Raw genomic sequence first — 16,638 nt, 5'->3', positions numbered from 1 at the left:
TACGCAGGCGGATGAGGGTAGAACTGGACAGTCTCTTTAGGAAGAGAAGATAATACTAATAATACTAATAGTCCTGTTTGAATTTCAGGCTTAAGATCACACTTGGCATGGGTTTCAAAGTCTTCCAGGGTGCTGTTTTGTTCACAAGGAGGTTTTTCTTGTTTGAGCCTTCTTGCATAAGACTCTTGGAAGACAGCAATGAAGAAAAAGGTTTCCTTACATGTTGAGACACAGCAGAATCTATGTAGAGAGGAAAAACCACCCAGTAAGCAACACTTCAGACTCCCTGAGCTTCCTCCCAGGCAGTTTCGTTCTCTCCGTAAGACAGGGTAGAATAATGATGGCATCCCAGTGCTTTAGAGACATGACAGTCGATGACTTGGTCTTCACAGGTAAAAGCCGAGGTGGGGGTTTGAGACTCGTGTCTAGAGCTGCAAAAGCTCTGCTCTGTGGTGAACCCTGCACCCCACCCCCCATGTGGAAACTGCTTGTTTGCTTTCTCACCCCTCCTCTTTACCCCACACAGCCACTTGGGCTGACTTCAACCTGGGCCAGAATCTCTAGGCAGGGACAGGGCTGTCCTTAGACACAGCTAGCAAGTAGAAGTTTTTCTCTGGGTCCTCCTTCCCAGTGTGAAGTACTATCTTGAGTAGCGTTCAAACACAGCAATCCGTGGGGTTTGTATGAGGCAATGGGGCATGAGGGAGAAGCCTGCTACCACAGACATTTCTACAATGCTGAGGCAATGAGCCTGTTTCATGCCTATTTAAATGTCACAATCCACAGTCTTTTGCCAGGGACAGAAGTTGTACAAACTGTGGGACATTGCAGGATTCCCTGGCAGGCGTAAACAGTAACAACCCCACTCTTCCAACAGCCTTTTCTAGAGATTTGAACAGTTGTCAAGGTCCTTCCAAACACAAAGGCTGTTGCCCAGTTTTCCTTTTCTGGCAAATCAAGTCAGTGTAGCTGTAGAGCTATTTCTGGAACTCTCCCAACTAGCTCCCTTCTCAAGCTTTTGCACTTGCTGGTGCCAGCTCTGCCTGGACATTGCTTTCTAGCCCAGGTAATCAGTGGATGCAGCCTTTGTGAGGTTAGGCACCTCCTCCTCACCAGCCCTACCAACCCATCAATCCCATTCTGTGTTTTCTTTTTCTTCATATAGCGTGAAGTTATGTTCTATTGTGTTTGTTTATGGATCACCCACGCTGGAATCCATGAAAGCGGGGGCTGGTTCTCGATTCTAAATAGGAGAGCAATAGCCATTCTCAGAAAATGTCATCTGAATGAATGGATGGATGGGAGGGGACATTGAATCTCAGTTCCTTGAACAGTATGTGCCTTTTCAAATATCTTGTACAAAAGCATAAGTGTTACCTTCAAAGGTCTATGCGTTATAACAGCCTGGTGTTGATGGAGAAAGGGTTATTACATTGTTTGTGGAAGTGCATTCAGACACAACCCATTGGAGGGTAATTTAGAAACACCTAGCAAAATTTTAGAACATATATTTTTCAATCTACAAATTTTCAAATCATGTAGCCGATCAAAGCTAGCTTGAAAGTGTGCAGCATGAGGAGGACCACTGCCTCACTGTCATGATGAAAGATTAGGAAAAGCTCATGAACTATCAAAGGTTCTGTGTAGAACGGAAATGTAATCTTGGAGCCATTGAAGAGACTAGCTATACAGACATCTATAAGGACATAGGAGACCTCATCACCAGTATACACAGTCAAGCAATAAAAGCAAGGTGGGAAAGGATTCTGAACAGTCTACATTGCCATGGCAGAGTGTGATTCCTCTCTGTGAGGGTATCGGATACACACAGGCACACAGCCAGTATTAAAATGCTGTGTCGGCATCTGCAGAGATTCCAAGGTCATAGAGGTGGAAAAGACTTCCACTTTCTAAGCCACAGTCTTTGTAAAATGAACATTTTAGCAACAAGCACACTGCAATCATAAGAATGAAACTTATAATGCTGTTACAGTTTAAATCCTGGAGTCAAAGCAATTAAACATTTATGAAACTAAGTTCTGGGCTCATAGATGTACATTAACTAATTCTGTCAGTTCTGTAGGTTTTATTTACAAATTCCTCAGAACTTGTCCCATCTATGGTTCACAGTTACGGTGTGGCTAAACCAAATTGATGGAAAACATTTTGAAATCACCAAATGACAAGAGGCTATTGTATGTTTTGTTTAAACTTCGTATTGGCATTGTCTTCCATTTACTCCCAAGAACAAATTCTGTGTGGTACAACTTTCACAGATGAGGAAAACACTGTGAAAACTCAAACTCCTTCCTGGGACCCAGAATTTTCTACCTTGGTCCCATCTCCCCACTCCCACAGCTTGAACGGGGAATGGTCTGCCTCAGGCTCACGCTTTTGAGTGCTTGATCCCCAGCTGGTGGCACTGTTTTGGAAGGTGTGGAAGTTCAGAAGACAGAGCCCTGACAGAGGAAGTGGGTCGGGGGGAGCAGACCCTGAGGTTTGATAGCTTTATCCACTGCTGTTCTCTGTTATCTGAATTCAGAAACATTGTGGCCAGTGGCCTCAGGCTTCTGCCCTAGGCCCTCCACACCATGAGGGCCTGTATCCTTTCAAACCACAAATCAAAATAGACCCTTCCTGCACTGAGCTGCTTTTTGTCGGGTGTCACAACATGGCATGTTAACACTGCACACACTATCGAGACAACATGGCATGTTAACACTGTACACACTATCCAGAGAGCAAAGGAAAACACCTCCTCAGTACAAATCTGCCAACGACAAAAGGCATGAGAATGACAGGGTCAGGGGAAGTAAAACCCACCCTTTGAACTGTAAAATAACACAACCAGAATAAAAATTCATGTCTGTCATGTTGCAGAGGGTGTTGGTCTATTCGTACCAAGAACTAAGATCAATCATTTAAATTAAATGCTGATGGTATGCTAGTAGGCGCTGAAATAGCATGTTTTATTAGAGAAAAGGTGCGACTTAGAAAAAACACAGGGGCATGGAGTTCACCCATCTGTAGAAAGGATGGCGGTAGCCCTGGGGAGTGTCTAAAGGTGTGCTTGCTACACAATGCCACAGCTGCACCCTCAGAATGTATATAAACAGACTCGGGAAAACACGCTCTGCCAGTCTTACTTGCCACAGTCCTAAAGAGTTGCTCCTGCTAAGGCTTCACACCAGGGAGCTCATTTCTACATGGCAGGGGGAGCTTCTGCTTGGGGAAGGCAGCTTTCTATACTCCAGTGTTACCCAGTGGATCCGTGGGATGTAGGCAACGAGGATAATGATGGAGCTGAATGTAATTAAAATACATTGTGTGTGTGTGTGTGTGTGAGAGAGAGAGAGAGAGAGAGAGAGAGAGAGGTCATAATGAAGACTACCCAGAGTTTTCCAAGAATTAACAGAAGTGTCTTAAAGCCATTCCTACTCTATATCAGGCCAGTAGAGAGCCACCGGTCACACTGTGCTAGTCAAGGTCAGAACTGCCCAGCCTCCGTTTGCATCCACTCAGACATTCCAGTCTTCACCAACAGTCACAAGCAGACATAATGGCAGAACCTGACATCATTCTCTTTTTTAAATTTTTATTATGTTGCACTGGTAGCTCTTTTGCCCAATTCCAATATCGCAGTGACGTGTCATTTAAAACTAGTAAATTAATCTTAGAAGACCCTTCTCGCCTCTCATTTACAGGGAACCTCTCTGCTTGTTTTTATGACTTCCCACATTCCCTAAAATGTTTAGAGGCTGCTCTCCGTGTTTCCTCAGGAGTGCAGTAATACAGGCAGCACAGTCTGCAGGCCACTGGGCGAGGTCAGCGAGGAGAGTCCCCTGGTGTTAATAGCTATAGTGATGGTGCTTACTTCTTCAGACCACACCATTAAATTGCTTTCATCGCCCACGAAGAAGCTGTTTGTGCTATGTAGATGAGACTGGATACAAGCAAACCTAACAAAACCGTTCATTCCTCATAACTAAAAGAGCAAGACAATGACAGGACACTGTAAAGTTTTAAATCATATACATACAGAAGAAATGAATTTGAAGATGGAAGCTGCTAGATCAAAATGGAGTCACTTTGGGGGCTTACTGTAGTTTACTGTAATTTATTCTCCTAGAGATCAGGGCTGAAGGGTATTCCCTGGGGTTTTACAAGATGGTATATCAGTATATCATGTTCTATAGGAAGGTAGGGGATTTCACTTAGGGACACTATTTTTTTTTAATTGGACTTCCTCTGTTTCTAAATCACTATTTTGTTGTTTTGTTTTTCCACTAGCCGAACTGAATTCTTCTGCCACTCCCCTCATGCCACCTCTGTCACCATCTCCTGGGGCACCTGGTGTTTCCATGCCCTTTTCCCTGCTCACACAATGCTGCACCTCTTGCCTGGATGTGGGATGTCCTTCTGTATATGTGTGGCTTTTATTGGTTAATGAATAAAGCTGTTTTTTTTTCTATAGCGGGGCAGACTATAGCCAGGCTGGAAGAGACAGAGAGAAAGAGTAGGCTGATCCAAGGAGATGCCATGTAGCTGCTGAAGGAGACAGATGCCAGAACCTTACTGATAGGCCACAGCCTCATGGTGATACATAGACTACTAGAAATGGGTTTATTTAAGATGTAAGAGTCAGTTAATAAGAAGCCTGGGCTAATAGGCCAAGCAGTGTTGTAATTAATACAGTTTCTGTGTGATTTTTTGGAGCTGGGTGGCCAGGAAATGAACAAGCAGTCTCCGCTTACAATGAGATAAGAGTATCAAGAATGCCTCAGTTATTTCTCAAAAATCCATGTTGGGGCTAGATCACTGAATTAGAAACACGTGTGTGTGTGTGTGTGTGTGTGTGTGTGTGTGTGTGTGTGTATGTGCTCATGCACGCAGGAGAGAACAGAGAATTTATGTACAAGCTGAACATGCCCCTTGACACAGGGCCATAGCACCTCCTTAGACCACATGTCTATAGGAATTGTGTAGTTTGAGGAGCCCTCCAAACAGCTGTCTGGGAAACTGGGTTCTGTTGCACAACCTCTATGTGAAGATGGGTTACTGTGATTGGCTTAATAAAAGCTGAATGGGTAATAGCTAGGCAGAACTTCCAGGGAGAGAGAGGAAGAGGAGGAGGAATTTAGGTGTTAAAACTATGCCAAGAAGATGCTAATAAATCTGAAGTACAGAAATAGAGAAGAGGTTTTTAAAAGTCACATAGTAGAATGCACATTAATAGGAAAAGATTGATTTAAGTTATAAGAGCTAGTTAGGGGTAAGCCTAAGCTAAAGGCCAAGCGCTCATAATTCATAAGAAGTCTCCCAGTTATCATTTGGGAGCTGGCTGTGGAACAGAAAAAGGCTCATTACAAGTTTCCCCTCTATCGCTAGGTGTCTATGTGCCCATCCTGAGAAAGTGATGAGGGAAGTCTTCAGGAAACTCAGTTGAGCCCAGAGATGCTGATGAAACTTATTGATGGTGAGGAATATATAGTGCCACTGTGATCTTAGCATCTTACTTCATGAAGGGGTGCCACAGCCCACTGATGTATTCAAGACGAAGCATGTTCAGCATGTCCTCAAGGGGCCACCTGTAATGAAGCCTGTCTCATGTAGTACTCACACTGTAGCTACCTCCCCCTTTTATTGCTACTACAGCTCTTTCTCAGACCCCAGTCTCTTAAGCCTCTGACTGTCACTCATTCAATCATGTAACAGACACTGACAAGTTTCTCCTTAAAATTTACTTCTTTTCTTTTTTGAGATTATAAGATAATGATATCATTTCTCCCTTTCCTTCCTCCAAACTTCTGATTCAGTCAGAAAAGTGCTTTCTGTGCAAGCAGGAGGACCTGGGTTCAGTCCCCGAAATCCACATGAAAAGCCAACGACAGTGCAAATGCTGGGCAGGAAGAGACAGAGGAGCCCTGGGGCTTGCTGGCCTGACAGCCTCGCCTCATCAGGGAATTCCCGGGAATAGTCAGAGGCTGAATCAAAACACAAACAAAAACAAAATCACCACCGAGATGAATGGTCTCCATACACATGTATACAACATGCACACGCACAACCACACAAACACAAATGCACACATGTGCACCAAGAAAGGCAGGAAGGCAGATAGATACTAGTTTGCCATATATGTCTGGAATCACAGGGGGACATCTAAGAAGTCAAATCAATCCCAGGACTACAGGTTGTCTACCCTCACAAACAAACCCAGCACAGGGACTCTGGAGCGTGGAGCTTTTGTGAGGACACCAGGCCCAACTGTAGGAAGTCCCAGGAACAAGAAGCTTGGGACATTTCCTAGGGAGGAAGGCACCAAACCTCCAAGGGTCAAGCTGTACACAAAGTTCTGAACTTTGGTCACAGGCTCACCTGTGGGGTTCTTGAGGTGACCGCAGCCCTGAGGGATGCTGCTCTGGACATGACATGCATTCATTAGCCTTGTCTTGGGCCTACAACTAGGCAGTTTGAAAACATGACAGGGATGCTCTGTCCCTGACTCCTTGGTGAGTCCAGTTTGGAAATTTTAGGAATCTGGAAGCACTGAGGGAGCCCTTGGGGCTCCCTAGCTGCTAAGATAACATGCAGGAGTTCTCAGCAACACTGAGACACTGTCCTGTAGTCAGTGTCCCAGCTTGATAAGGAAAAGATACAAGCGTGAGAGAAGAAAAGACTTCAAAATCAAGGAGATTAAACACCAACCAACACACACAGTGAGTCCTGATCCTGGGGGAGCATTTAATAAGCTCTAAGTCTCCTGGCTCCTGTCTATCTAAGGTTAAGAGGTCAATCTTGTTGCCCAAGCCATTGGGAGCTGGTCACAGAGGGCTTTACATAAAGGGACCACATTTGCTTTAAAATGCTGCTGTAGCTTCTTACTTTTTCATTACTTTTATCTTGACTTGCTCTTCATAAGGGAACAATGGAGCATGAGGGGGATCTAGGGAAACAGGAAGAGAAAAGAAACAGCTCTGTGTTCTTTAAAGCCTTCACTGTACTGTTGCCATTTGAAAAGAGAGACTCCCACACTGTGGCCCTGATACAACCCCACTCCACATGACCAGCTGCCCTGAGGAGGAAATTGCATGAGACAGTATTCAGGGTCCTGGAGATCTTTCAACCTCTAGGCCCAACTCTCCCAAAGAAATCTCATTCCATGCCTTATGGTCAGTGAGAAAGGTCAGATCCTCTTCTAGATTAAGCACGCTCTTCCTCAAAGACAGAGATAGATTTTACTGACAAGCAAGCATTTCCCACAAGGAGCTGGATGTTATTGGTGGGAACAAAATAGGAAGCAATTAGGTCACTGCATAGAATGACAGGTCTCTAGTGACACAAACCAGACCCCACAGCGTTGGGACTGAGCCTGAGGAAGCTACTTCTGCAGAAGAGCCCCAAGAGGGGGACCACCGGGTAGTCAGGCGCACCCCAAGCAGAGTGGGTAGCCACTGCTGGTGCCCTCAGAGAGCCCACAGACTGGGTGGAGAGGATGAAGTTTAAACAAAGGCTTCTTTGCCTTTTTGGCTTGTGACCTGGGCAGGTTTCCGCCTTTTTCAGACTACGTCTTCATGCTGAAAATGGAGGCAGCGAGGCATTTCCTGCGGCTTTGCACAAGGGTTAGACAGAACAATGTGGTGCTCGTTTAAATAAAATTCTGGTTTTTTCCTGCATGGCGTTGGTGTTAGAAATGAAACAATCAGGGGCTGGGAAGGTGGCTCAGTGGGTAACGTGTTTGCTGGACCTGAGTTCAGAGGCTGGGAAACCATGTAAAGCCACACACAGCAGGACACATTGAGTAGCTCAGAGCTCCTGTGGCAAGATGGGTGGCAGAGATGGGGGCGTTGCATGTCATTACATAACACACGGTTTGCCCAGGCAGCCACAGGAGAGGCTCTCTGTACAGCATCACACCCACCTCAGGCCCAGCTCACACTTCCACACCTGCCTTGTCTCTGAGGCACATGGGACAACAGTATACCATCTAAGGATACAAGAGCTGTGCTCTGGCCTCAGCATGCCTTACGAGCAGGGCATCATCGCCATTGAAAACTTTATTCCATAAGCATTCTGCCCTGCTCCCTCCCTTCCCACACGTAGCCCTGCAGTGGTTTCCTGGCCATAGGAAATCTGGCTTATATTCTACCTCCAAGGGAAGCCTTTAAATCCACAGTGCTCCCCTGCTTGGTCCTTTGGCTAATTTCTTTGAGTTACATTTTCTGGGTAGGCGTCTTGTTTCCTCAGATAAACCCATCGTTCAGGTTCCTGTGAGTCATACATGGGGCAGCCACACAGAATAGCTTTGACTTAACATGATTTCCACATGACACATTGCTGACTCATAAGCTTTGGTCATCTCCTGACAACCATAAAACACTAGAGCCAGGCACATGCGATGTGTCTTTGGAGTAGAGGCCAGGTCATAGGAGGCAGTAAAGAAATGTTTAGGATTAGAAGATATATAAAGCAGAAATCTCTATTCATTGAGAAAACATGAAGAGTAAGATAGGCCCACGATTGTATAGTAAACCCTCGGATTAAACCACAGTAGATGACCCCTGTGCATTGCCGCCGCTCAGCACACGAGACAGGTAACCTGCTACCGGGTATGAGATCAGCACCTGCTGAAACAAGAAGGAACCAGGAAGTCCTGAGCTCAGCCACAGCACTAGCAATGATTTACAAGATAAATTTAGTCAGCACTTTCAAAAGACAGTGGTTCTTTAAGGCCATGGGATCTTTTCTGACACACTACAGGGCTCCCGGGGACAGGAAGCATGGAGGAGGGGTTTTACTTGGGGTGTCTTTAATTAGGACGTCTTGGTTTTCCTACCCTTTATTTCAGACATCTCGTTGGTCCCTCAGTCTGTGATTCTAGAAATCATCCTTTTTCCTTGACTCCCACCCAATATACCTGCCTTGACTTCCTGTTGAACACAGCAGTCTCCTGTTGAAATTTCCAGCAGGTACAAATTCTACCATGGGCCAGCAGGCATGCATTATAATACTCTAGCTGTAGACTGGTGGGAGCGGGGGGGGGGGGAAGCGGCGACACTTACATACATGGTGGACAGTGACCTCTTTGGCAGAAATCAAAGCCCCAGAGATGGCATTACAGAATTGTGCAGCTCTGCACCTCCAGGAGGCTTGATGCAGGATCTTTTACCAGAACCCCCTCCTCAGAAGATCAAATGTAAAAAATACTTCTGTTCTTTGCTCTCAGAAAATACACAGTGATTATTCAATCCAGCTGAAGCCTCCTTGGGTTTCAGGAAACAAGATAAGCCAGAAGAAAATCCAAAGAAGGGAGTGAGAACAGGGATTTCCAATGCTGGCTTCATTTAATACACTACCACTCATGGGGAGCTGTGGGAGGAAACCGGAAGTGACCTGCTGTGATGGGCCTGGGAGGAAGGGTGCTGGTTTGGACAAATGAGGGTTGAGCTGACTGTAAAAATAGGCACCTGGAACAGCAGAAAGGAATGAGAAGGCAAATGGTTAGGTGTGGAGAAGCAGAAGAAGACAGAAAAGGCTGTGGAGGGAAGGTATCAAGGAGAGGGGACAAAGAGCTAGACCAATAGACATGGTGGCCTTCCCAGTCCCCATGCATTCCCCAAAAAGAGGGAGTGGGTGATTCATTTGCATTGCCATCTTGATTATATTAAGAAATATCAGTGGCATTAATGAAGCTCACCTTTGGGTCTGTGAGGACATTTTCGATCAGCAGAGGGGTAAGGGGCTCCTAAAGGATAAGACCAATACTAAATCTGTAGGCACCAACCTACGACCTGGGGGACCCTGACTGAATCAAAACAGAAAAAGGAGAAAGTTGGTTAATTGCCAATGTCTCCCTTTCTTTCCTCTGATCCTCTGAGATGTGAATGAGCAACTTTATTTACACTCCTGCCACCATGGTTTGTCCCACCATGGAGCTGCCTGCTGTTCCACCATGGAGTCATCCCACCTTGGAGCTACCTGCTACACATCTTCCCCACAATGATGGACTCTCTCCTTTCAAAGGTCAGAATAAATCCTTCCCCTTAATTACCTTTTGTCAGGTGTTTGGTCACACTCATAAGAAAATGATATTTATATAATTTATATAAATAAAATATAAAGGAAAACTAAAGGAGGTAGTGAAATCATACTATCAAAACATACTAAGAAGAAGATGTGACATATTTTTCATTTTTGTTAATATTTCTGTTTGACACTTCATAATGTTTAACTGTAAAACTGTTTTAAAATGCAATCTCTAGGATACGAAATGAATTTTTAGAAAAATTCATTCTTTTGTTGTACATCCTTTAAACTTTATAGTTTCCCACTAACTTTAAATTTTATTGAAAGTAATGACTTGATATCATATAATCAAATTTCAACATGAAAAAATAAATTATTGCAATATCTCTTGAAGAAAAAAAAGAAAATGAACAAGTACAGGCGGGGACAAATCCAGCAACATTGCTGGGGCAGCAGCTAAGGGGCAACTGGATCTTGGCACTCATTCATTCTCAGCCTGCCTGAGAACACCAGTCTCCCTCAGCCCACAGAGTCCCATCATAAAGCATACAGGTCACTTGTTCTTAGAGACTTCAAGACTCAGTCTAAACAGCCCTAAACTCTGTACTAAGCGTTTAGTTTGATGGCTCCACTCTGAGCAGGTTTAGTCATGTGCCATCTGATACGATTCCCTGCACACCGATAAGAGAGAAAAGGCCCTGAAAGGCAGCGATCTCTGTCCGTTCCACAAGGCAATGCCGCAGCATGTTTTCATTGGGGTATTACAGTGTTTTATTCATGAACTTCACAATGAAATGAAATATTAATGCAAATGTCCTCTGTCAGGGGTGGAAGTCACGGCAGAATCTGGTCTAGGGGATGAAAGTAATCACAGAAATCAATACAGTAAGAGCAGGGATTTTCAGTTTGTGGTGACCACAGCAGCATCTCCGGAGACAGAGATGGTGCCATTTACCAGCTGCCAGGCACCCTCTGCAAGGGAGCCTTCCTTGTCACTGCCTGTCCACACTGCAGAATCTCTCAGACCACTAGGCTCTGTCTCTCCGGTACCTGGTGGCATTTCTCGGGGGAAGAGAGCATTCTGCTTGAATATGGGATGAAACCCTCCTGAGTTAAACTAAGGTCTAGGAAGCAAGGCTAACGTTTCCTTGGTACTTTTATGTGTCGAGCATTAACCTAGAAGTGTGATAAGCAGCATCTCTTTAACCTTTAAACCCTCGCCATATCAAAGGCACTGTCTCTGTCCTACAGATCTGAACTCCAAGTTACAGAGAGATTAGGTAAGATGCCCAGCACCACACAGCTTGAAAGCCACAAAGCCAGGATTTAAGTCTGATTTCCCCCCCCTACAGGCTCCTAAATCCTTCCTCTTACCAACTGCTTGGATAAAGCATGGGCCTGGAAAACTATGGCTCTTTTAGATCCCAGGAGGGGGTCAGAGCCATTCCTGTAACACTTGTTCCAAGTCTGGTTGGAGCATCTGCACTGAGTTTTAAAGGGTAAATGAATTAGCATCTTAAGTGCTCAGAGCACACGGATCCCATTGGGGGAGGGAGACCGTCAATCACTGCTCCTTTCTCTCCTTCCTGGGATGCAACCCTCCCTCACTAGGTTTGCCTTCAGCGCCTTCATCCTACTGGAATTAACTGTGAAATGGCCTCCACAGGCTCAGATGTCTAACCATCTGTGCTTCAGGGGGTGGCACGAACTCAGGAGGTTTGGTGCTCTAGGGAAGTGGAGCCTTGCTTCAGGAAGTGGGTGTCTGGGGGGGGGGTGCAAGCTTTGAAGCCTACAGCCTGCCTGCTGTCTTCTGTCTGTGCCCTTGCTCCTCAGAGCAAGCAGCCTGACACTTCTGCCACCACAGACCCAAGCCACTCCTGCCACCACGTCTCCCTCACCACAGCAGACTGCACCCCACCCCACCCCACAAATCCTTCCTCATGCCACTCCTTCTCAGGTATGTGGTCGCACCCACAAGAAAACAGACTGCTCCCCTCTTGGCTGCTGCCCGCTTTGCAGGCATGTCTTAGCCACAGCCGCTGGAGACCAAGCTGGATCTGAGCAAACCTGGATGTTTCTTTGAGGTCCGGGTTTTCAAAAGCCACTCAACTTCCCCAAAGCTAGATTTCCCCATTTGTTCATTCTGTCAAAATCTAAAGTAGTGTCTCCCCAGAAACAAAGGAGGGTCTAACACCAATCTATGTAAGGTGATTGAAAGAAAGAAGAAAAAAATGTCTAGCTCCATGTTGTAATTACCACAAGCCTTTGCAACAACAGCCTTTAGCAATTATTTATATATCAATGCTTTTGGCAGAGAGAGACAGAGAGAGAAGAGATGGGGGAAGAGAGAAACCGAGAGAAACAATCTCTTCGATCTTAAGACCTTGGCTTTTGAAATATTCCTAACCATAACCCAAGGAATGAATGCATCTTAGATAAGCACATGTAATACACACAAAATAAAGATTAGCACATGGCACTTAAACCTTTTCAGTACAATGTGTGCTGATGTTTCTTTTAATTGGGCATTGTTTTTTTATAATGTATTGATTTGAGCTTTCACCACAGTCTCTCCCTCTTCTTTAGTGTCTGATAACCAATCAACTGTGGTCTGGAAATAAGAAAAAGAACACTACAAAAGAATCCATAAACTTGGCTTGTACTCCACTCTGCTTAGCGTGATGAAGTTTCACCCCTGTCGCACACGGGACACAGCTGTCCTGCAGACTCACGCTGCATACGCCTACCGTCAATTAGTTACTTGGCTTGGAGCTTGAGGATCACCCCAGCTGTCCTGTGCCACCGCAGTCCTAGCTGAGTAACCCTTATATTACTCAGCAATGACTCCAAAGGGCAAGGGTGCTTTCGCTGGCAGTTTGGATATGACAAAGAGAAGCCATAAAAATGTTATTTTAAGGAAAAAAGAGAAAAAGAAAATCCTATATGTTGAAGTTGCTGAGTTTTGATTAGTTGCCACTAATGCCAATCTAATTTATAAATTTGGTACTATTAAGTTTGGTATATACTGACTTGGAATACCCTCATGGGTAACTGGGGAGTACATTAATGGATTACAACCCACAGCTTAATCACTCCACAGAACAGGAAGCCTCGTGGAGGACTTTATAATCATAGGGTCACAAATCCCCTTTGCCTTTATTTTGTAAGACATTGCAAAATAGAAGAAATTCAGCTGGCTTCTGATTCCTGTGTCCACAGATCACATGGTATATTGTTGGACAATAAACATGGTTTTGTGTGTATGTTTGGTGACAGCAGCGGATTAGGTTTATTGAGAAGTAGGATTTCACAACTGCATCTTAGGCAGGGTGTGGCGCTCTTTGGAAGGAGAGATCATATGTCTCCCATGTCTTTTTAGTGAGTACCCATAAGCGACTTCCTCCATGGACATGTTCTTTGTCACAGGGCCACTGAGATATGACCAGGATGCTGACATGCCTCTCCAATCATGAGGATTCAGAACTCCCAGCACCACCACCCTCAAAAGCGGTCTACCCTCAATCCTGCTCTGTGTGCTTTTCATGGCCAACTGAGGGGACAATTGACTTTTGTGGCTCACTGTGGAACTCTTTCTATGATAGGAAAGCAAGCATCTGTGGTCCTGGGCCTTCCTTGTATGCTAGGCTTTGGGTATTTCTAGCATCACTTTTTAAAAAAGGATTATTTTTTAGATCTATTTACTTAACTTTATGTGCATTGAATGTTTCGCCTTCATGCATTTATGTGCACTATGCTGGCACCTGGTGACTTCGGCATTCAGAAGAGGGCATCTGACCCCTGAACTGGAGTTGTGGACAGTTGTGAGCCACCATGTGGGTAATGGGAATCAAACTTTGGTCCTCTGTAAGAACAAGGGCACTCAACCATTCAGCCAACTCTTCAGCATTTTCAGCACCCTTGACCATCACTTTTGATTATGCTGTTTCTCATCCTTAGGGCATCTTCTTCCACCCACGTGAGTTTTTCCTTCCCTTCTAGACTATATCCCAGACTTTCTAAGACCCTCCTCCTCCAAGCTTTCCTCCTAGAAGTGAGACAAAGTTCACTGAATTCATTCAGCCACTTGCCTCCTTGAAACTGTTTATGAATATTAATGGACTTTCTAACATTTCTAAGAAACTTTGGAGCTTAATCCCACATAGTTAATATTCCTTCCTTAGAAGGTTTAGCATTTTTTTATTGTAATACCCAAATCACATAGCTACTTGTCTGACCTTCTGAGAACCACTGGTTGCAATGACAGCAGGCCCCAGAAGTGCAGATTCTCCTAATAGTCCACCATTTGAGAGATATTTGTTTTAGACAACGGAATTGGTACATGAGGAGAGCACCTGGATGCTTCCTCTCTAAGATACTGGGAGATGCTCTTATGGAAAAGAATCTGCATTTTGACACAGTTAATCTACAGAAGTCTGTGTTGGCCACTGCCCTGCAGGAGTCTCTTTCATTTATTGTTTCGGTATATGTTTGTCACACACACACACACACACACACACACACACACACACTCCTTTCCCTTTTCTTTGGCTACTTAGATCTTGGAAAGAATTTAAAGACAATCTATTCAATACTGGATGGGGAAATTTTACTTCCCCAAAAGATGAACCAGTATGCTTCAGATCACTCTAACAGAAAACTTTCAAAACACTTGGGGTCAAACCCCAAATCTCTGTCACTACAGACACTGGAAGGCAGACATCTAACACATCATCACCTTCACCACCTACCTCCTCAGTTTCATTTCCTCTTCTCAGACTTCCTGTCTTTCACCCAATCCCTCTTTCTCACCGCCAGAGAATTTCCCCACATCCTCAGCACCAAAATCTCTCCTTGTCCCTAACCAGTTCCCCGGTGCTGCTGCCTCTGAATCCCACGACTTCTCTTATCTTTCTGGGCAATTTCACTGCTTATTCTGGTTTTTCTCTTTGCCCACACCACACCTGCTCTCATCCCACGCCAGCATCCTCCTGCAGCAGTGGGGCAGATGCGTCAGTATCTGGTCCAGACCCTTCCAGTCGCTTGTCACCTCACTCAGAAACACCAACGTCCTTACAATTACGTGGCCCTAAATAACCTGAGTGGGCCGCTCTGTCTGCTGGCTCTCTGACCTTGTGTCCTCCCACCTCTGCTGGTCATTGTCTGTCTGGTGACGTCACAGATGTCCAGGCTGTCCCTTCCTTAAATTTACAACTCTGCTCCAAAGCACGTGGGCCCTCACGTGCCTTTTTAAACTACAAGTCACACCTGCTTCCTTGCTACATTTTTTAGTGAAAGCCTGGTCTTCTAGGTCCTGCTGGTGCTGTCTGCCCTATCAGAACACATACTTTCTCACTATATTTAAGCTCTATGACTGGGAATTTACATCTTAACTCTGCTGCCGTTTGACTGCACAGGGAGTACCTTGCACACAGGGGACACTCAGCACCGTCTGCGCCTTGAATGGGAACACTGGCTCGTTTGGCCCCTCTTACCTAAGACAGTCATCACCGTCTTCATTAGCTTCATGGGAGCCCTTCGGCGGCTCATGGAGCCACTCATGTGTGGAGACAGCACGTTGGTTTTCCTCTTGACGTACATGTAAATGCGCACATATACCACCACCATGATGAAGAAGGCCAGGAGGTTTGACACGGTCCAGAAAATGAGGTAACTCCTGCTGTAAATGGGGGCCAGAGAAGAGCAGGCAGAGATGTTGCAGAGGCAATTCCAGCCCAAGGTGGGGACCGCCCCCATGAAGATGGCAATGGCCCACACCAACAGGATGAGCAGCATCACCCTCTTTTTGGTCAAGTTGCTGTGCACCCGCATCCTCATGATTGACATGTGCCTTTCCACCGCTATCACCAGCAAATTGGCCAGAGAGGCGGTCAGGCTGGCGTCCAGGAGCCCCTGGCGGAGAAACCAGCGGTTGACAGTCAAGGTTTTCGACACTGGGCCCGTGTTGAACATCAGGAACACATAGGCAATGCCCGCGAAGAAGTCCGCAGCAGCTAAGTTAGCCAGCAGGTAGTAGAAGGGAAAGTGGAACTTCCTGTTCGTGATCACAGCTGCAATGACCAGGGAGTTAGAGAAAAATATGAAGAGGCAGAAAAATGTCCCGACACACAGGACGATCAGAAGCTTTGTCCCCGTCCACTCGTCGACAGTGTCCGTGTTGCTCCTGTTGTAGAAGAACTCCATCCGTTTGTCATAGTGACACTCATTCATCGTGGAGAGGAGCTACGCATCCTAGGAGGAACGAGAAGACAAGCGTCACTCTCGGTGAAATCTCCTGCTAAGCCACCAGCTGACACCATGGCACCCCTCCTCCGGGTGCCCCTGTATCAGTCCGGTCACTCCTGGCCTCCCACCACAGGGCACTGCTTGCATGCAAATTATTTCCCAGGATCAGCCGAAAGTTCATGGAGGGAGTGCCTTTTGTTGTCTTTTATTCCCACCAGCATCCAGAGGCTCTGCTTGTTCACAACAGGTAACTAATAGCTGGCTCATAAATGAATGGGCGAGGGCATCGATACATCAAATGTGCTGTCCTACAATTTCCACTCTGTACTGGTGACAACAGCAACATAGCACAAATCATCAATGAGTGTT

The 16,638-nt window shown here is 45.6% G+C and overlaps 1 protein-coding gene across 1 annotated transcript in view; it reads right to left on the bottom strand.

The window, feature by feature from the left end:
• Lpar3 (lysophosphatidic acid receptor 3) overlaps positions 1 to 16,254 on the bottom strand; it is a 40,346-nt gene extending 24,092 nt beyond the window's left edge. The window contains exon 1 of the mRNA XM_038310865.1: positions 15,519 to 16,254. Coding sequence (XP_038166793.1) covers positions 15,519 to 16,254 — 736 coding nt within the window. The remainder of the gene's footprint in view (positions 1 to 15,518) is intronic.
• Between the last annotated feature and the right edge of the window lie 384 nt (positions 16,255 to 16,638).

Source organism: Arvicola amphibius, chromosome 14 (genome assembly GCF_903992535.2).
Source record: "Arvicola amphibius chromosome 14, mArvAmp1.2, whole genome shotgun sequence".
Classification (NCBI taxonomy): Eukaryota; Metazoa; Chordata; class Mammalia; order Rodentia; family Cricetidae; genus Arvicola; species Arvicola amphibius.
Note: the sequence above shows the minus strand (reverse complement) of the source record. Positions and strands in the feature narration are given on the sequence as shown.